General features: G+C 41.8%; 1 protein-coding gene across 1 annotated transcript; it reads left to right on the top strand.

Annotated features, from left to right (window-relative positions):
• The first annotated feature begins 5,266 nt into the window (after positions 1-5,266).
• On the top strand, positions 5,267-22,220 carry LOC145908362 (uncharacterized). Its single transcript, XM_082995625.1, has 4 exons — positions 5,267-5,388; positions 11,440-11,857; positions 19,637-19,824; positions 21,031-22,220. The coding sequence occupies exons 1-4, from the start codon at positions 5,380-5,382 to the stop codon at positions 21,673-21,675; spliced, it is 1,260 nt and encodes a 419-aa protein (XP_082851751.1). The 5' UTR covers positions 5,267-5,379; the 3' UTR covers positions 21,676-22,220.
• Positions 22,221-22,314: the final 94 nt, after the last annotated feature.

Here is a 22,314-nt window from a genome sequence, read left to right as displayed (position 1 = left end):
AGGCGAGTTAAGTAAATTGATTTCCTTGCGTTTTCATAACATTCCTTTTTTATGCAGACACAAAAATGTTTTATGACATTTAGTTGACAGGTGGAACAAACCTACGTACGACCCCAGGAAATGATAAAATGGCCTCTTCCCGACAACACAACTTGCAGCATGAAAAAATCCAAACGCACGGAACCGAACAAGAGGGTATGGGGTGGGGGGGAAATGCCGAGGGAAGAAAGAATTTGCAGCGGACACCGAAATACGAAGGGATAAAAGCGGCTTAAAAACAAACAATGTTGCGAAGTGCGATGTGGGGAGGGTGTTTAACTTGTCTACCTCAACACAGGTGCTGCTGCCAGACCTCCAATACAATGCAGGTTTAACTTGGGTTAAAGTCGTTTGAAGTTAACGCTTGTTGGTTGTGTGAAGGCTAGGTTAAGGCCGCGCGATCAAGCAAGGCTGAGGCGCAAGATTAAGGCTGAAACTAGGTGGGAAGTTTGTTTAAAAATAATTTCAGCTACTTTTTCCGCCAGTGGATAAATAATCTTTGAACTGATAATTTGTAATCTGTCCTCGTTTTGTCGAAAGTTTTGTTTCACAAAGAATGTTAAAATTGTAATTCCGGTGCTCTATGATGATGTACAAAGGCATCAATGAAACGGCTACATCAAGGATGGCGAAGGTAACACAGTTTCAGAGTGTTTGGTTTCCATGTTTTAAAAACTACCCGGTAAAATTTGAATGCATTTCACAAAACCCCACAATCAATCCGACCACCGTGTCACAAACTGTGTGCTTGCGTTTCCTCACATGTGTACGTTATACTGGTTTCGATAATGTTGATGCCCCAAGGTAAGATCTACATACATATATATATTGATATCCACATTTAAACCCCATTTTCGGTAAAATATTGACGTAATTGATACAAACTTTTGCAAAGGGGTTATTTTTTTTATTTTTAAGATATTAATGATTTAATGGAAATTTCTTGCAGAAAGTAATCGTTAAACTTTACGTCCTTAACTTTAGCAATTTTACATGAAAACTCGATATTTTTACAAGCTTTAAGTGAAAACGCATTAAAGCTCCAGGCGTTGGTTCGGGCACATCGTAGGGCGCAAGATAATATGGGGAAATTTGATCGCCATTTTCATTGCATTATGAGCGCACAGAAGGGGTTTGTTGTGTCATATTTCGGCTGATGTTACCCGAGTCTGACACCGTTTGTGACAAGTTTAATATCTCCAACTGATTTCGAATTTGCTTTGCGATGAACTTTGTGTGTTTCGATATGGATGTTATGCGCGTTTATTTGAACGTTGACATTTGTGAAACCAAACACGAAACACCTACGTTGTTACTTTGATAATTTCCAGGTATTCAACTGTCCAACATAATGAAACTGATAAAGAATCAAATTTGTATTTAATTGTTACACGTATGTTGCTGCAATATGTTTACGATAGCCGGTGTAATTAATTTTCTTAAACATAAATTTAACGGTTAGTGTTAAGTCCTATGAAATTACACCGTACAGCATACTTTAAAACATTAACAAGCTTGTGTTATGCAATAAAAGCAATTATTTCCGTAACAAAGCAGTGACTGTTGCAATGAATTCTATCATGCCCTTAAATATCCTATTTTCATCACAACTATTTTTATGCAAACGAAAAGTTTTCGGGCAAATATGCAAATTTGCTGTAGACTTTATAGATATAACGGAAATGCTCCCACAATGACCTTTAGTAACCCTACAACTTAGACCAACTATTTTGCATACATTCACGCCCGGAACGTTTATGTTGTGATGCAATGATCGCTAATGAAAATGCAAAAGTTGTGTGACATGTATGTATGCAAATTAGCGACACGCCAGAAGCGGCGCTTAAATTTACAGATAATCAGGGTGTGTTCGTAACTTTCTGTCGCTCTCATACGACAAGGGATTACCGCGGATTAAATATTTGCTCAGACAAAAGTTTTTGTCGCAATTTTACGAAGAAACCGTCTTTGTGGCGATCGGTTGTAATCCTGACTCAATTCCTCAGCTGAACGAGCAAATGTCAAGCGATTGTGAGCTGTCAATCAATTGTTGCTCGATTGTTGTAATTATTATCTTGCGACAAATGACACGACAATTAAGATTGTTACATCAAAAATGATAGAAATCTGCGTTTAATCTTGCTTTGTGGTGTGACATTAATAAAATGCGAGGTTATATTTAGAAATCTGGCGGCAATGCTTGCAACACCACAAAGGTTTGTTAATCTGACAGCGAAAACTTGCTTTAATAGATCAAATATATTTCCCTGAAAAGTTTAGAAGTAAAATTTAAAGCCGGTTTAAATTGATCGAGTTCACAATATTGGAGAAAAAATTCCCTTTTTATCGCAAACATGGAGTTGATTGCTCAGTGGTAAAACACTTTGTTCTGTGGCAAAAACAGAGGTTGTAAAATTATTGTGATTCCGAAAATCCTGTCTGGAATTTGTTAAAAAATAAATTTACATTCATGAAAAATAAATTTAGGCAACAAAATTAAATTTCGCGATTTTCGAAAGAAAATCCCTGAAAATGACAAACAGGTTTTGTGAGGTGGGATTCAAATTTAGCGCAAGGGACGAACAGCGAGCGTTACTTGTTCGCTCTCCCCTTATTGCATCACAATGACTCGCCCGCGGGTGAAGCAGCGCTCAGCGGATGTGCGTTACCACGGCAACCGATCCAAAGTGGCGGCCGTGAATTTAATAGCGGCCCGCGGAGGCCTTTAATTTCATCGGCTCCCCGCGTTCGAACGTGATCCATTATGTTGGACGCGCGCTCTTTCGCGGTGTTCTGATTCTGATTGTTGGGGGTGGGAAGAAGAAATATGGTGGAAAACTTGGCAATCGATTCGAGAATCGTGTTGTTATGTCGCAATTGAAAGTTAACCTTCGTTCACTTCCAATCAATCGCCAAAAAGTTTCTTTCGATGTTGGTTCGGTGCAAATTGTTTGAAAGAAAAAAAGTTTTCGTAATTTAAAAAAATCTGCAACAACTTTTGTTTTCGGACAGAATCCTGGGTTTCATTCGAACGCGATTTTCCCTACTTGACAAATTAACAAAACACATTGCAAGTTTGGAAAAGTAACAAACACATGGAACCGAAGTCTAACCTGATAAAATTATTTTCACCATTGGTCAGCCATACCATAGAAAGGTTATTGTTTCTTGAACAAAGAAACACAAACAATAAACAGGGTAAGGGGCTTTTCTAAGGGGTAACGTTCAGTTCCGTATTAAATACATGAAAAGCCTAAAGTCTGGCAGTTCAACAAGATTGGGGTGAACGCAAAAGCCTTATGCAATATTAAAATGCCTTCACGTGACTACCCACTTCCTTGTTCATTCTTTAAGTTGTAAAAAAGCCAACTTTTGTACCAGGAAGTTTTTCTTCCAGAAATGAATGTTCCTGTGGTTTTGTCAAAAACGTGAAACCAAATTTACAGCAGGAGAAAGCATTCGCGAACCCACGCAAAATTATACGTCCAGTCAATGCTTGGGACCGCAACACGGTATAGAACACTCCCCCACATGGTATTGCACACACCTTTTAGGGCTAGCTGGGAACACTGGTAAAATTCGCACAGGCCCAAAACCACTTCTACTAATTTGTTTTTAATAATCACAAAGCTCAAGAGTATAATTCCACTTCAGCACGCGTCGCGCCGTCGATTATTGCCTATTTATTACGTAACAAACCTAACTCAATTACAGGATTCGCGAGGCGGAACTCGATTGCCGTTTCCGATCTTTGTTTCGTCACAGTTTAGTTTTGAAAGGAGCATTATTACCCAATAATTGTCAAATTCAATAATCCGATTAGAGCCTTATTTATTCTCAGCTTTCAAAGTGGAAGCAGTTTTAGAAACAACTTCGCTATCCAACAATGCAAAATGTTGATGTAAAATACCAATAGATTTCCTTTTTAACAAAAAAATCTCTACTTTAACCCGGCAGGGAATAATGAGCCATGAAAGTTTGGCAATAATCAACAATGACATCCTTCATTGTACTCAACACTGGATGACATTCGCATTCAAACAAACGTCATTATACGTCATAAACACTTTTTACAATCAAAACCGTCACGCCGCATTTTCGACAAATCAGCCGCGCCCTCTGCAACCAAATGACACCACAATGCGTTAATTGATTACGTCAACAATGCAATCTTTGGCACGTGTCATAAATTCGTTCGAATATGTTGTGTTTATTTGTTGTGACGTTGACGTTGCAGTAACTGCAGCAACGGCGCTGGTAAAGGTTGCGTCGCACCAAAAAGGAAGCGTTGAAAATAAACAAGGACAAGTGGCATCAGTTTGATGTGACCGCCTGCCCCCAGGCTATTGGAACACGAACACGGGGAAAAAGCATCGCGACGCCCGCGCGATCGACTGAGCGGGGGGGTGGGCAGAACACCAGAACATTCAGGTCGACAGCAACTGAGCTCAGTGTTGCATAAACAGGTTGGGGTAGAGGGTCACGCAATGGCTGGGTTGTGCTGGTGGAGGCTGCTGCTGCTGCTGCTGGTGGTGGTGGTGGTGGTGGATTGAATTGATTCTCTTGCAGTCGCAATTACTGAGGTTGAAAGGTAGTACCTGCACTTTTGTGAGGGTTAATTACTTAAAATTTTGGACCAACTTGGCACAAGTTAAATGTGAACGTGCAGTTGTTACCAATGCATCAATTAGTTATGTGAGCTTGCCAATTAAAGGAAAGTGTCTTTGATGCAAGGTTTTATGAGTTTAACACCAAAAATTTGCAGAAATATTACGACAGAGTATCAATGAAATATCAAAGCAGAAAGCAAGAGAAATTTAAAACGATTTGCATTGGGAGAATATTCATCCATTCGCTTTTATATGCTGGGCGCCATTTTGTATATTGCCGCCATATTGGTTTTCGACATTTGAAAGTGTCACCAATCTGCTTTAAAGAGCTTTAAAAATGCACCGAGGCTTGTAACAACAGTAGCAGAATTGTAGAATTCCGTAATGTTATTTGTTGCACCTCTTCTGACAATTACTTGAATAACACATTGTGAAAGAGCAAGGGTCTGTAAGCTTGGTTGGGAAAAGTGTTTGGCAAAATGCTTTCAACAAGTATCAGTCATTATATCTGAACTTGGAATTTGAAGAAACTTTTATTGTTCATTTTGAGGTTAATTCTATCCACAAGCACAGAAGCACGTGACAAGCTAGGAAATCTCAAACCTCCTCCATTTTGCAGGTTGTTCACTTAGGGGAATAGCTTAAAAAACTTTCTAAAAAGTGTCTGGAAAAATCCAAGTCCACATCAGCAACTACAACAAAACTACAAAGATTTCTACAACAAGCGGGCATGGTCATGGTAAGTGTGTGACGTAACTATACACCCTTGTCACGCAATATAGGAGTAAATATGACGCGACTGATTATGATTCACGTTCGATGTCTGTCGAGATATGATAACGTTTAGGTGGGAAGTATTTTCATGCCGTCTTATTCAGTAAAACATCCCACAATTTTGCTCCAAGCGTTGTGAGTCATTCCACCACTATATGCCACCTGTTGCTTGCATGAAATGTTCGGCCAATGTCAAAACTATTGGGTGAACAAGATAAGCAGCAAAATGTTGCCACTTGAAAGTTCGTTGCAAATAAATTAATGTCCAATAGAAGTGAAAAAAATCAAATAATAAGTTCATGTAGATTTTAAAAAACCTCATAACATGACTACGGGGATGTCACCAAATACACATATGTACAATTACGTCATACATAATACATATTGTGCGCATCGATGCGTTACGCGCAGATTAATCACGTGACTGTACATCTGGTTTCTAATGCATTTAGGAAAAACACGATTATGAACGAATAAAGGTGTCTTGCGAAACGAAAGCGCTTAGAAAAACAATGAAATTCGAATCGGTGATTTTGGCGTGTTGTTACAAGAGCGTCTGCATTGTGACGTCACAAGCGAACGTAATAGTCCATTGTCGTGCATCTGTTAGTCGTGGATTTTGTTTTGTTAATTTCTTGTCCAAACTTCGCGCGTTAATCGGTTGTGCTTCCGTTCTATTATTCAACTAAAGTGATTCTTTCCCTTGAAACTTCAAAGCAACAACTCGCACCGGTTGTTATGAATCCGGTTGAGGGAAAAGTTAATTTGTTTTGTTGAAAAAACAAGCGCGCATTTGAGCTGTTTCCATGGGAACTGGCTGATATTAAATATTGATGGAAACATATTTGTTAATAAATTTCACATTCCTAAACCCTGATTTGGGCAAATTTTACAGTATTTCTCTTTGGAATATACTCAAGGTCATATGTTCATACTAGGACATTACAAAGCAAGTGAGCCAGAATTCAAAACTACCTCGGTTTATATAAGCGATAATTTTCCATTTAAACCTCCATTATAGATGCTTGTGTGTATAATTTACTTCATAAAATTGCCCGTTGTCGATTGAAACGCGAATTTACAGCCAAATGCGCGAATTTACAGCCAAATGCCTGTTAACTGGAATTAGGTTTCTTGAAAATTTTGTTCTGAGTCCTTCTTGTGTGCAATGGATTAGATAAAAAAAATCTGTTATTCATAAAACCCCTCATAATGTTTGTGTTACATCCGCATGGTTTGTAAAACGTTTTACATGGAAATGTTAATGAACAAAGAGGCTATCTCAAAACTCCGCCAGACTTTGTTATGAAGTTTTCAAAATAATAAACTCCACCCAAGGAATATACACCAGCATATAGGGCATAGCAAGCTTATAAATGATTATATTTTTATGAACACACCTGGAAAACAAAAAACGTATGAGCGAAATTTTTACCAACTTAAAAGTTAGTCAAAAATAGGATTCGCAAGTAAGGAGCGAGTACATATTATTATGTGACTGCTGGCAGAATCCAAACAATAGCTTTCATCTCTTTTCATTCAGCCACTTATTCACGTGCTGTAAGAACTGCTCAGTAAAAGTTGTGTGGTTTTGCTCTTGGCAGCAACAGAACAACGACATATTAAATGTCAATTCATCTTGAGCGTGGATTAAAATTAAACCGCAAACCTTGTAATTGAGCTCTCGTGCAAGCTATAGTATGACGACAACTGATTCAAACTCGCCTGTAGTAAAAATAATTAATAGAAAAATTTTGAACTGGCTTTTGCGAGCCTCGTGGCTTTTATTGAAATAAAATAGTGGAATCATCGGAATGAATTGCATGTAATATTAAATTGTTTTAGTAGTTGCAGATAGACAATATATTTCGGTGCAATTTTAAAAACCTCAAACTTTATAAAAGTAGAAATAGAAAAACAAAATTTACGAATAATAAAGGGATTTTTGTATATTTCTGGGGGTGGTTACCAGAGGTCCTGTAGACACTCAAACTTCATTTTGTCACAATTGTGAAGTTATTCGCGTGCAAGAACATTTCTTATATCTGTAAGTGTACGAGTTGCATGAGTAAGCGAGATAAAGACTGGTGTATGCCCCGAACAAGAGACGGGTTAAAATGGTTGCGTGACTACGAGCCACACTGCCCAACGCCTCAAGTGTTTCTCATTGAAATATGATACCGGGTCGTACCGCACGATACAGATATCGTCTCAAGTATATCAAAGTTCCCGTCGCATATCGTTCGCTGTTCTTTTTAACCCGGGCCCATTTTGAACGGAGCTTACATGACAAGTTCGTCGCGCAATAGTTTTTTTCCTTCCAAGATCATGAGGTCGATTAGAGTAGCACGTTTTCTTGCATGTGGCAAAAAGGGTTTCTTAATGCAGGATGGTTTAAAGTTGAACAACACTTATGCTTTAAACAAGTACATATCTGAACTACTGTAAGAACTGAGATATTTGATACCAACATGTTAGAGTGTGAATGCACATGGTTTTCAAATGGTCGAATCCGCATTTTAACATCAAACAAAAAACAACGAACAGGTCCCAAATGTTAAAAAAAACGCGAAAATTGATTTGAAAAATTTTTGCCGGTTATAAACCCACCGCTTAACCCTAGGGATGGGACAAACGTGCGTGTACGGCCAGCGGATGAGCGAAAGGTTAGTTTTCGCGAAGTTAATCTCCCGTAGTGGCGTCGGTGGAGCCATATCAAAGCGGGCCGCGCGATAGAACGAACAAGACCGTCTTCGTGTCGGACATGTCACCGTTACAAGGTCTTGTATCCTTAATCCTCTGCCCTGAGGCGAAACATGATGTAGAGTAACGGTCACGCCTACTCTACACTCGCACAACACACAGTGAGATATTTAACCGTCGTTTCTTCGCCTAATTCACCCTTCTATGTTATCAAGATTTCCGTAAAGGTTGCCCTCAAACTTCGTACGATTCTGAGAATAAATAAGCCGGCCCACAGTGCTGAAAACATTGACAGGATTATAACTGATGATTGTATAAGTTGTTTTATTGAAATGTCTTAAATGAATAAAATATGTCAATGTCCAGTACCATGGGCCAGTTTCTTTATTCTAAAAATTATATCGTCAAGAATTGTGAATATTAATATAACTTGCAACCAAACTTTTTTGCGGGTTTGGGTGGCGGATGAACAAAAAAGTAAGGACTTCTTGGTCTAGTTAAAAGTCGACAGGACATAAAGACAAACTTATATTATCACCAACATTTTGTCAGTGCAAGTTTGAGGTAAAACTAAGAATATATCAACATGCTTCAAGTGGAAGGTTTTTGGCGATGTGACCAAACCAACTAAATAATATGATCTTGCAATATCACAAAGGTAAACCCGTTGGTTTCACAATCGCCAAAATCCGTGATCTACGGGTATTTGTTGAAGCGTTTTCCAACACAAATTTGTGAATCAAGCGACCACCTTTTCACCAAGGCGCCAAAAAATTCACCGAACCGTAAACTTTAACCTGTTCATAACTCCACGCTTTACAACCATAAGCGATCCACACACCAAAAAATCCAGCACCGAAACAGGGCACAGTAGCTGATAAAAAAAGTTTGTAGTTTTATTTGGGAGATCAATATTTTTTTGATTTGCTTCTGGTCGAGCTCGTGTGAATATAAAATAGAACGCACCAATTATCCACAAACTAAAAGAATTTGTAAATTCGGGAAAATTCGAGCGGCACGCGCAGCAGGTGAGAGGGGTGTTATAAAAAACGGCGTGTGTCTCGCGGACATTAGCGCGACAACAACAATATACTGTCGAGCACTAAACAAATAAACAAGAACGTCGAAGCTTTGAAGGGCGGAGTTGGAGTCGCGAGCGATAAAAATCGAAAGGCGGAAAGATGAAAACAATCGCGATTGTTATCGAACAACCGCAATTCGTCAGTTCCCAGTTCGAGGGGAAACCACGATGTGTCCCTTATGATGTCACAATTAATGTTTTTCCGATCGCTGACCTACAGCTTCCGACGCGAGCGACAAAGTTCGATAAGATCTCGGCGTTGTTTATGATGTAATAATGTGCCAGTTAGTGCCACTGTAATAGGTCACGTGGCCTATTCGGTTACAGAAGCAGGGTAAACAATCGGGTCACCTTTAATTTTACATTTCACAGCAAAACAAGTTGTTTGTTGACAGTTCTACAAAAATTTTCCCCCTAATTATCAACAATTTACCCACTTTGCGTTTCTTACACAAAAAGACGATCAGTGGCTTCTAAAGTTTTCGCTTTTTAAAACCAGATCGCGTGTTTTCTTTGAGCATATTTAGTTGAAGAACACTTTTGGTTCAATCATTGCGTTCGGTCATATCCCTGGAGCAATTCTTAACATATTTCCAATTATCGAAACAAACTCCTTCAGAAAACGCGCGATCATTTCGAACAAAAAAAACCTTTGTGGGATTCCGAGTTGATCACAACGGGCGGTTGTCGTGGCAACGGGCGCGCGCGCATCGGCAGGTGGAAAGAACATTCCGCGCACCCTATTATTACGTTGCATCGTCGGGACGATTCGTCCCGTTAGCTTCCGGGGTCCATGAGAAACTGGCGTTAGACGTCGCATACCAACACGACGCAGTGATACACGGCATGGGAAGATGGCGGGCGGGAACTTGTGCTTGCTCTGGGTTGACTATAACTCAATAAACTTGCGATGCTTTAATAACTAAATAGTGGCTAACTTCACAACACCAAAAAATCTATTTTCAATGAAAAGACCTCATTTTTCCGGCGTAAAATCTCGTACTTTTTAGTACAACAACGACCACATTTGCAGGAAGGCAGCTTATGGTATAGGAATCAGTCGCCAAAATCGAATTCGTTTTTTGTTGTAAAGCATAGAGATTTGTTGGAAACTGGTTTTAAAAGAAAATGCGTTACATCCCATTGTAAAATTAATTTCTCCTACATTCATCGACCGTGGATTCCAACGCATACAAGTTATTGTAATGAGAATTTAATTCTATTTGTAATGTTTCCTTCTCGTACAAACGGAAAGTGAACCGGATTACACCTTATGCATAAATCCACAACAACAATACAACAGCACAACAACAATAAATCCACAACAACAATACAACAGCACAACAACAATAGGGTGCTTAATTTGCTAGCACAAGTATTTGTTGCGTTTAAACCTAGTTTATTTTGCACAAGACACGTCAGTAATTTCAGACTCTCCAAACCTTTGCTGGCATTCAAAGATTATTAGAACTTATATTAGAACGTTTAGCGACCTATAACGTTTGATCAGCTTCGACCAAACGTACAAAATCCACAGCAATCTTTTGAAACCCGAGTTTTTCGCCGTCCAGGTTTTCACCTCTAAAAAACAGCTTGCATTAAAAATTAACTGCACCATTTTCTTTTTTAAATATGGCCCCATTTGTACAAAACGTTCAGGAATTTTATTACAAAGGTTTTGCGGCACTTTGACCCAGAAAGTCCACAAGTGCTTTGACATACGAGCGGAAAGTTTGGAGCAGTTGGTTGTAATCAGACAAACCGTTGGTTTCCTGCCACTTAAACTCGACAAATGAACTTGGAGCAAAAAATGCCTGGGAATGATTTGTGAATTGAACAATCCGTTTTGCTTTGTTCCAGTGACAAAACGCAACATTAATTTCGTTTATAAAGGTTGTAAAGGCTTTAAATGTGTCTCCATTGCAAAAATCGAATTTACTTTGTTGGTCATGGTCAGATGTCGCAGGAATGCAACGTTTTTACGCAAAAGCAAAATTTGATATTTCGATATCGGGAAAACATGCGAAAAAACAAGGGTCGTTACTTCCACTAGGGGAATATTTCCGATTAAATCAAGTCGCGAGCGGCGTGTTGATTGTCGCTTACGGCTAACAATCTTTCGCGCCGCCTGCCATTTTGCATGGGCATAATTACAGGGCCGGTGTAGACTGGAAGCGAGGAGTGTGGAAGTGGTAATTTGTGGCTGAACAACCACTTTCCGTGTTTTCGCAGCACGCTGAGAGCCAAATGAGCGCGTACGGCTACAGCTACGAACCGACCCCGGCTTCGGGATATCTGGGAAACGCCCGCGGGCCTTCGAGCTTCGGAAACCCGGTCGGAGGAAGCTATGGAATGCCGGGCTCAACGTACGCTTCACCATACGGAGGAACGAGTCAACACGGGGGTATCCAAGGAATCTCGGCGTCTGTGGCGTCGGGCGTGAGCCCAGTATCCAACCATCACCCCCACAGCATGCAAACTCCAACATCCGGGTATGCAGCAGCACCCCCTCCGCCACCCCTGGGTCCGGGGGCAGGGGGATTTCCCGGGTTTTCGTCGGCATACGGTCCCCCAAGTCATACATCATACGCGGGTCTGATGAACCAGTACCCGAACTGCGCGAGTCTCAGCGATGCCGTTCTACACCAAGGTAAGAAACGCGACACACCCTTTCTATGCGTTTGTGACCAAACAATAGAGACGACGCGATGGGCGTTTTGGAAACGAAATAACGGTAATTTACAAAACCCGCCGGGTGGATGCGATAAAACGTCTCCACAGCTCGTGACTCAATCATCTGTCACCGCCTTCGCGTGACGGCGTTGTTGTTTTAGCTGCTCGCGCGTCTAACACGTCACAATTTACAATATCCAGAACATTAAATTCGGGACCTGTGACATTCTGACGTCACGATCGTCATAATCGAGTTTGGGTTTGAAGGGCGCGCGACCTTTGTGCGTCACAAGCGGGGGTGGGAATTATGGAAAATTCACATTAAAATTTTTACCCTGATTTGGACCCCGTTTTCCCACGAAGGACGGACCCACATATAGAGGGGGCTTGGGGGTAAGATATGAAGGCAGCGATGCGAAACCGCGGACATCAATCGCAACAATGAGTTCTAGAATTACGCGTAACAATGGGAGCGAGACGACGGAAGACGCGCATCGGTGGGCGAGCAAACGAGCGCGGAATATGGAAAGGGAGGTTTCATGTTAAAAGCGCGAGGATCAGCCCAGATCAAACGTTCTTTTTTACAACAGAAAAGCTCCGCGCGCGTTCCCACACAAAACTTGTCACTGTTGCTAATAACAGAACCCTCTGATCACGGTCCATGATGAAGGGGAAAGTCGTCAGTATTTACACACATATATATTTATGTGCAAACCCGGGCTGGAGCTTTCAACTTATTGTTTTTAAATTCACACTTGAGTGGATTGGATCAAGGGCAGAGTTGATACTGGAGTAACTGAATGTTTTTTTTTTCTGGTTTCGTTGCCTTCAGGAATTCACAGATGAACTCCCATTCTCAATACCAAATCATAAATCCACTGCAACAAAATGGGTCTCCCAGCCTTTCGTAATATGTCGTTTGCGTAACAAGCTCTTTGTCAAACAACAAGTTTTTTTCAACAAGATTGCAGAATAAGAAGTATTCTGAAGAAAGTATTATTTAGCGCGATTTAAAAAGACATTAAATACTATTTGAAGCAAATAAGATGGAAATTGAAATGATTTGTTTTTGCACTGCTTACTTATTTATGAAGATTGTTGTAATAGAAAATCTTTACCTGCCAAAAGGAAAACTATACAATTAATTAGGGTTTTCAATCATGTCCCGGCCTAAACCTTATTGTACAAATACTAGATAAAGTTGATGACTGACCATATATCAGCTAACAACAGATTTCTTATTACGGTTCAAATTCTTATCGTTTTTTTGGGGGAAATTTCAGTATTTCATGTTTAGAAACAAATATTGCGCTACAGTTGCTCCAAGGTTTGGTCAAACCAACACATGTAGTACATTTTCCCTGATCCCAAACCTTCGTAATCCCCAAGCGTTCCCACACATACGGAAAATATTACTTCAAGGTCGTTGGAAGGTCGCCGCCGAGTCATTGAAACCCGACGCTCCAATTTGAAATATTAATCTCATTTAGATTCGCTTCCCGAATGCCGAAAACCGCCGAACACTTCGCGTTGGGTTTTGATTGAAACCCTAAACAGTGAAAACGCTTGGGAGTCCCTCGGGTATCCATGCTGGGCCCATTGAAAGTCCATCCGACCGAGTTCTTTAATTATTCATCGCGCTCTGGTTGTCATAGCTACGAATTCTACGCGCGCACGATATTGGAACGTCGCGGAAAATGGGGTTTAGGGTGCCGCCATTTTGTCGCTAAGTCGCGCTGTGTAATTGTGACGCCATAAGGTGTTCGTTGTGTATTGTTGCGTTTCGTAGTCTGGGAGCACACAAACAAAATCACCATCTTCGCTGTAGTTACGATTTATAACCTATAGCAAAAATGACCGAGGAGATTAAATATTTCGGCATCAGTTTTTTTTGCAAACTAGAAGCTTGCTGTAGTTTTAATTTGTTCAGGACGGTTTTGTAGTTCGCTAGTTTTTGAGCAAACACCATTCTTAAATGCTGTCAAGTGCTTTTTTGGATCCTAAAATAAGAGTTCTAAGGCGTATAACTATAACTTTGCTGTAAAATACGCCATATAAGGTGCAGGCAAATGTACAAGCATTATAACTTTACCCAACCTAAGCGTGTCGCGGTTGAGGCAGTGGATTTCATATTGTTTCTCGAACCGTGTAATTAATATCAGTCAATACAACAAACATAGTGCGTTGTCTGCCCACTTAATTGCTTCACGCGTAAACATCTCATTTGCTCACTTGTTAAATGCGCGCTTTGCGATGTCTGCTGTTGTCACCACAAAACCTGTCCCAGCCAAAACCTCATGCAAATATACTAGATTGATGACAGAAAATAAAGCCCAACAACATGTTTCTTACTGTGGTTTCAAATTCTGATTGATTATGAGGGGTGGAAGTGTTAGTACTTTAGTGTTTATAAACGAATGTTGCAATGTTGTTGCTGCAAGGTTTGGCCGAACCAACGTTGGTTGAAAACAATCTACATTAATTTTGCTGTCAACAGGTCATAGTTATGTTGAAAATTATGACGTTGCCATGATAAGTTAAGTGAATAAACTAACAACTAAAATTCATTTGTAGTTGATCACTGACATAACGTCACTCACAAAAAATCATATTTTATTTCTTAATGCTTGAGAATGAAGAAACACAAGCCTTCACATGGTAATAACAGCCCTTATCACAACCTCTAATATCAGAGTCTGAAAACTTGAAGTTAAAACCACAAATTTGCTAGCCGCAGGGATTGCCAGTGGAGGTGTGAAGGTATCGATGGCCAAGTGTGGTGTAAGGTTGCTGGCTTTCTGTGTTTTGTGTTTTTAACGCCACTCCGGGCTAATACGGATTAAACTGTTTGGTCAACTCAACTGTGGGCGGCTTTAACAATGAGCTGACGGCCTGCCTGAATGGCGGCTTAACCTAGCCCGTTGTTCAGGCCACTTAAAGCTACATATACAAAGTTGAACGAGGTCGCTAAGCTTGTGTTTTGTAAGCAGTTTTGGTGTGACACATTGAAAGGCAAAATATTCGTTCAAATCGACCGTAACTTTAAGCTATAGTTTATCCGACGAAATATAGAATGCAAATTTTCAATAGCGGTCAGTGGATAAATGTGGAACAAATTTAACTTTGGTTCCTTCATGAGAGCGGGGAAAATCTACCCCTTTTTTACCGGGCATTTTTAGGGCATGGAGACCGCATGGATACTAAACATTTTTATCGGTGTTTGTGGAACAATTTATTGACACTGAACCACATTAACACAAACACCCACGCAAACAACCAAGCATAGTTCAACAAACTCAAAATATGTCGTAATTTTTCGGTTCATTAACGACTTCCAACCCGCGAATCGGCATTGTGACTCCCGTATGACAAACAGTATCTTTCTGTGTGACGTCACACATGAATTATGAATGATCGAAGAACGTGAGGAATTTGTTCTGGACTGATGGGGGAAAGGCTTGCTTTAAAAACTAGGAACATGCGATGCATCATCGTTGCAGAAGGTCAAAAATCTCGAATGGAATCACGGCGCGTTTCTGCATCGACGAACACGATTGTTACGTCACAACACTGATTCACGACATAAGTGTTGTCGAATCTCGCGCGGCGCGAAAAGTTTTGCGGCGGAACATCAAGTTGTGATGAACCGCCGAACATGGACACAGGTGCGCCGCATCTGCACGACAAGCGCCAGCCACTTAATTCGAGAAGACGCGCGCGCTTTTAATTAACTTGTGATGTCATAGAACGAAGGCGGTTCACGCGGCGTTGAGCATGGCAAACAGCGACATCAAAGATGGGGCCTGCAGGTGGGTGTGTGGGGTTAGTGGGGGCTTGCGGGGGTCACTACGTTCTGCTCCGATAAGCCAGAAAGAAGCACGACCTCTCTTGTGACGTCACAGAAGCATAACGAGCTTGGAGCGGCTATCTTGTGATTGACGCGGATTCGAAAACTTGTAGCGCATCCGGACAAACTTGCAATTACGATCCACCTTAATTGCTGCCTCGCCGCAAACTCCGCGCATGCGCAACTGGTTTCCTAGCAACCATCTTGCCTCGCGGCGTCATCAGAAGCGAACCGGTCCCGAGAACGAGTTCTGGTTCGTCGTAAAAATTCAACCACGCCTGTTACGTCATTATGTTGATTGTTCGTTGGCAGGAAACCGGTCTTCGGGTGGTCACGTGATCCATTAGCGGTGTTTACACATGCGCAAGGTTTGCAAATCGCCGGAGCGTAACGTCGCCCACAGTGATGTAACAGTGTCGATTGTTACGTGCCCACCAACGTTGCGCCCTGACAATATATTGACATTGATAGAAAGCAGGCGCCAAGGACGTTTCACCGCATCCGACGTTCGTGGAGCCAAGCGGGCCCAGGATGAGGGTTAACAGTGGGTCACCCTCGCTTGAGTGACTCATCATCCAGCACTGCCGAGTGCATTTAATCCTCGGCGGCACAGTTATATACCGAAACTTTGCCACAGAAACGAGATTGCATTGGGACCGATTTCAACTCTAGCGTTTTTCTCTTTGGTGTTTATTAAGTTTTTCTCAGATGCGGTTGCAACGAAAACCTAGCAGCAACATTTGCTTAAATTGTGTCAATAGAAAAGCCCTTCCTGACACAGTTAATTATGCGGTCACAGTCGAAAGAGCAACGTCACAATGCCGGTCGAATGAAGTGGCCGCCCGAAGCTTATGGGGTAAACAGGCCCCGCGCGGTCTCTTTGTTTTCACGCCGCATAATCAAAGGGAGGTGGGAGCCGCTAATGCAGCTCACGAGCCGATCCATCCAGTGCGGAGGAACATCAAATAGCGACGCGATTCTGTAACTAAAAACGCGATCGACGCGATTGAGGTTTAAGTGAAACCGCGTCGATACTTCGCGCGTTTTTTATCAGTTAAACTTGGGATTATGCGGGGATTCGAATCTACCCACCAGGATTTCAAGCCGACTTGCACATTTAAGCCGCCGGTGGGCGTCCGAATGACCGCGCTTTTAAGTAGCCGCCGTAGGCACGTGGTGTTCGATTTCAGTTTCGTGTCCGAAATGAAATTTATTTTTCTTTTTGCAATGATTGCTTTTATTTCTACAAATTGCCAGAATTTTTTTGAAAAAAAATACGTCAAAGGACAAAAGTAAGATCGTTCGCGGGAATTGGATGCAGGTTTTTCGGCCAACTAATTTTGATCGTCGTACAAATCTTAGTAGATTCTTACAACAGATTGGACCTGTCATGCACCGTTGCCTCTTTAAAAAATATGCTTCAGACCCATTATAACGAACTATAACTTTAAGGGTAAAACAATGACCATGCATTATTTTTGCAAGAAATTTATTCATAAACAAACACCCCCCCTCCCCCCCAACTCCTAGCAGACTCATTCACAGCACACATATATAGAAGTGATACGATGTGATAGTACATTACTTTGATGCAGAACGAGATATCATGTCGGTGTGGCGTGGGCACCCTTTGTAAAACAAACAATTATATGGCACGGATCACCCCTGCACGGCCCTCCCTCAGGTTTTTAATATGCACTTACAGCCAAGCCCGGGGCTCCCTACTTCTACGGCAATGCGACACGCGCCTTATCAAAGCAAACCATGTCGTTGGTACCGGTTATCGGGGCGATCTAGCAGGGACATAATGGCCCGTCCGTCTTTCCAGTCACCTCCAACACATCGCACTTGCTTTCAAGTATTTTTAATGCCGACATTCTTGAAGCGTGTCGCGATCACAAGAACGACCAGGTTTGTGGTTTTTCGCCGCAAAAGGTTTTCCAGCGGTCGTTCTCTGATATTTATGCACAAGCCGTTTTCCACAAATACCATTCAAGGTGGTTAAATTAATCAAAGAGCATCTTCCCGGGCGTAAAAAATTTCATTAAGTCCAAGAAACGATTTGTTCAAGTTATCAAGAAATATCGTGAAAACGCTGTGACGAGTTGAGACGAATATGGCACAATTTACCACGTGAGGTGTCCTATAGAAGGAAATATAACCCAAAACACAAGGCACAAATATTTACGGAAAATAATACAAACATAGGGAAATCCTAGACAGGTAAAAGCTAGGGTGGGCGGAACAGACAGGGTTTACAGATATATCAGAACAAATAAACAAGTTTGATCGATTCTGTATGCAGAAAATACACTTTCCAAACCGGTACCTTTTTACCCATCTTGTCCAGAATGGGAGAAAGTTCCCCCTTTATTCTGTCCTTGTCTCGTTGTTACAATAAAATAATACAGGGAGGGGAAATTTATTCTAGAACATCGAAATCGCCTTCCCGCGCCGGTAAATCGCAAAAGAAAACATTCGAGTAAATGCGACTCGTCCCTTGTGACCACAATAAGGCATTGCCACGACACAAACGGGCCATTATGTCGTGTGCGTGACGTCACATTTGCGATTCGAATGCGCGCGAGTGGAAAGTGCAGAAGAAACTTGATCCGACGACGTTCGATAACATCTTTCCACCCTTTATGACATCACATAAAGTAAGAGGGTGAAGAGTATCGCGTGACCGAATGAAGAATCGCGATTCTTCATCGAATCGAATTCGACCCTTAACAATGAACTTTGTCATTATGAAGTCATAAAAACAGCTTTTCCCTTTTTATTATTGTAAGATATTGTTTCGTCCGCTTCCGCCGTTCGTTCTTGCGTCAAAGTAACTTCGCATGATGAAGTAATTTTGATTCATCAAGAACAAATCCTTGGCGTAAAATTATTTGAGCTTTCACGATTCAGAAAACTTAACTTCCAAAATGGCCCCGGGTTTGTTAAAAACACCAGCGCAAAGTTCCATCTTTCTTAATTGATACAGCAACGTTCCAATTGTTGAATGAAAATGAATAGACCAAACTAAATCAAACTGTGTTTATCTGCCAAATTGACACAGTAGTAATTTTTGTATTGATCGAGTAATAACCTTTGGCGAATGAACATTCCCACATTTAAAACATTTCGGGATTAAAATTCTGAACAAAATCCAGTGAAATTCGAAATTTCAACAATGACTTAATGATTTTATCGAAGAGTAGCGAATGTTGCACGTGCGTAGATTGCGGAGTTCGTAACTTTTCGGTCACTTGACCTTCGCGGTAAGTTAAAATACGTTCGACGATAAAACACGACCGGTTCGACATATTCGATTGCGGCCACTTGTGTTAATCTCAAAGGCAAGAGTGGATTCGCTTGTTACGTGGCTGCAGAGTCATGCAAAAAATGCACCGCAGCACCGGATATTTCGCGTTCACCTCGTGCCCACAAACAGCCACAAACAACCACAGCCTGCAGCAGTGGTACAGGACCGATGGAAATGTGTAATTAGTTGTGCGTTGTCGGAAACGTGGAAAGTTGCAATTAACCTTGTAGCGGATTTTAATACGTGGTCGCAGACATACGACGGCAAACATATCGAATGTGAAGAGTTGTGATTACCTCCTGAAAACCACAACACAACGCAACGTTTACAATGAGTAATATGCAATGTCACTGTGGGATTCCAAATTTGGAATCGCAACCAACGGTTTATTGGTCGTCATTCAAAGGAATTGAAATTGTTTTTTGACGGAAAAATTTGGCCTTGAAATCAAAAGTCGGGAAAAATTTCTAGCACACAAATTAATAAAGTTTAAAAAAAATTTTGAGAGCAAGACAAAAAAATCTTTCTTTTTCTTTTCAAGAACAATAAATATTTTTTTCTTTTTTTATCATTTGTTTAACGCAAACTTTTCGGCGCAGACTCGAATCACGTGATGGGAAGTGACGTCATGTTGAACAAAGGAAAGAAGAAGAAGATGAGAAAGCCAAGAACAATTTACTCGAGTCTCCAGCTGCAAGCGTTGAACAGGAGATTCCAACAAACTCAATATCTTGCTCTACCTGAAAGGGCCGAACTCGCAGCAACACTGGGACTCACACAGACTCAGGTAAGGCCGTGTGCATAGGAACATGAAACGCTGTGCGTTTTTAGAAGATTGATAGACGTGGGAACAAGCGCAATGATATTGTGTCGTCATAATGACCGGTTTGGCGTCGCAAGGCTGCGTTTCGCGTTGAGAGCTTTAGAACGGCCAGGTTCAGGCGAACGCGCGAGCTTTAAATTCTTCTGGTTGTGTGAAGTGGACTCGAGACAGCTCAAGTTTTCATCACAAATTTGTTGGCGGAATTCGCGGCCTAATTTTATACCAAACTCCTCGCATTCAAATCAACGATTTCGTGCGACTGAAAATAACGGCTTCACCGCAATCCCATCAGATAATTCTGTACATTTGAAATTGTTGTTGTAACTGACCAACAGGACAGGGAAAATTTACGATAAAAAGTTGTCAAACGTAACATGGGTGCCTAGGAACACAGAACCGCAACAAAAATTAATTCCACTGAAAACTGCTGGGAGCGAAACGAACTCCACAGTTTATGACCAACTTAATGCCGTCCAGCCCGGACTGGTCACAGGGCTCATCCGATAATCCCACCGACTCAACCCCCCCTACCAGTGTCTCGCACGCTACAGACAATTACTTCAAAGAAGCAAATATGGGAACCTTAAAAGTAGAATGAAGGCTCCATTTTGAGCAAGTTGACGCATCGTGACTCTGTGAAATCACATACAACCCCAACTCTTGACTATCTTTCATAACTGCGACATAAAAATATTTCTGTGATCAACATTTTTAGCTTTAACGGAGAAAACGGAGTTTAGATTCCATAGTTTGCATCAATGTGAATATTATTCAATATTCTATAAAAAGCTTTTTGCACAAATATAAATAATATGAATTATAATCGGATGATTCTTAGTATCAGTAGTTGTAGGTTTCGTATCAAACAAAACATAAAAACAGAAGCATCGCCACGTCGCCATTATTAACAAAGAGGAAAACCTGTTTGGTGAAGACGGGGTGGAGAGTTATTCCACAATAAACAAAATGGCGCTTCATCTCCATTTTGCGCGGGCTCAACAACGTAACAATCGCACGTCTGTGATTAAATAAACACCGGTTTAATTATCGAGCCGCCCACCGCGATACGTCGCCATTGTGACGTTAGCTGGTCACGAAGGGTTGTATAATGAGGGGTTTGATGAGGTGTCGGTGCCCGCCGGTGATAACAACGCCCTATTTCTTTCCCAGGTGAAGATTTGGTTCCAGAACCGACGTTCGAAGTGCAAGAAACTAATGAAGCAGGGAATCCACGACAAGGACAACCCCATGGTCTCACCAGGGAGTAACAGCAGCAACACTAACAACAACGCCGGCTCACCATCCTCTATAACGTCACCGATGATGTCATCAGCCGCTCCCGCCACTTCGTCTGATCTTGAAACGCCAGGAAGTGTGGGGCCGGCCCCGGTTGGTAGTGAGGGGGTCACGGGGACCATGGGCGGGGGTACTTGGACCCCCAACTCGGCGGACGAACAACCCTCCCCAACGCCTCCTGACGTCATGACCCCGAACCGTGGCATGACGTCACCGCCCATCGGCACATCACCGTACCACATGATGCAACCGCTGCACAGCATGACGACGGCGATGAAAAGCGAAATGTCCTCCCCCTTACCCTCGAACGGGGGAAGTCCCGGTATGCTGCCCCCCTACACTCTACCTAGCAATGGGTCAAGAGATCCGATTCAGACAGGGGGGTACATGCCCCAGGCTCCCCTTCAAATGCACGGGGGACAGAGTGCTATGATGCAGGGTAACTTCTGGTACTCCGGTTCTGAACATGACCACATCGAACCACGTCCAGCCATGAGGGAAACGACCTACCTTAAGTAACAAACACCCCCCACCTATTAATTCCACCCAGAGCCAAGTTTTTTGCACACCCCCTTTTCGTTCTGCATGAGCGAGCATGTACATACACGTCATCTCCGTTATTTATCCCCCAAACCGGAAGCGACCGGACTCGCTTCCGCAACGGTCTGGAATCGTTCCCTTTGTTTAGTCATAATGCGCCTTTTTATTTACGTCACAATTCCTCCTCCCAGTGCGGTGTGTAGTTGATTTATTGTTGACACATGCAGTCGCGCGGTGGCGCCCTCGCGATTGTGTTTGTTTGCTCAAGGGCCCTTTTATATATTGACGTAATAATAGGTTCGCTATGACGTGACTGATAGCATTATCAGGCGAAAGGTTTGTTTTTGTTGCGAAGCTGTTTAGGGGTAACCATGCCAACCCTCACACGCGCGACTGTTCATCGGAATTCTAGAACTTGCGTGATTGTTCGGTAACCAACGACATTATCTCGCATTTCTCAGTTTGTTTTTGGTGCTGGAAGTAGTTGCATTTTTTTGTTTTTGAGCATTTCATTGGTTTTTCGTTGCGAGGCAAATAAATTTTTCCATGGAAACGATTGTTGTTTCACAATAGAACGAGCTACAAAGCGGAAACCGCAATTCCCTGATTGAGGAAGTT

The sequence above is a fragment of the Ascidia mentula genome, chromosome 7, assembly GCF_947561715.1.
Source record: "Ascidia mentula chromosome 7, kaAscMent1.1, whole genome shotgun sequence".
Lineage (NCBI taxonomy): Eukaryota > Metazoa > Chordata > Ascidiacea > Phlebobranchia > Ascidiidae > Ascidia > Ascidia mentula.
This window is presented reverse-complemented; position numbering and strand designations above follow the sequence as displayed.

Bases quoted from the DNA above. Each gene is read 5' to 3' on its own strand.
- LOC145908362 (XM_082995625.1), top strand. The intron at 11,858-19,636 runs GTAAGAAACGCG...TTTTCGGCGCAG, and splicing joins CGATGCCGTTCTACACCAAG to ACTCGAATCACGTGATGGGA. The intron at 19,825-21,030 runs GTAAGGCCGTGT...TTTCTTTCCCAG, and splicing joins TGGGACTCACACAGACTCAG to GTGAAGATTTGGTTCCAGAA.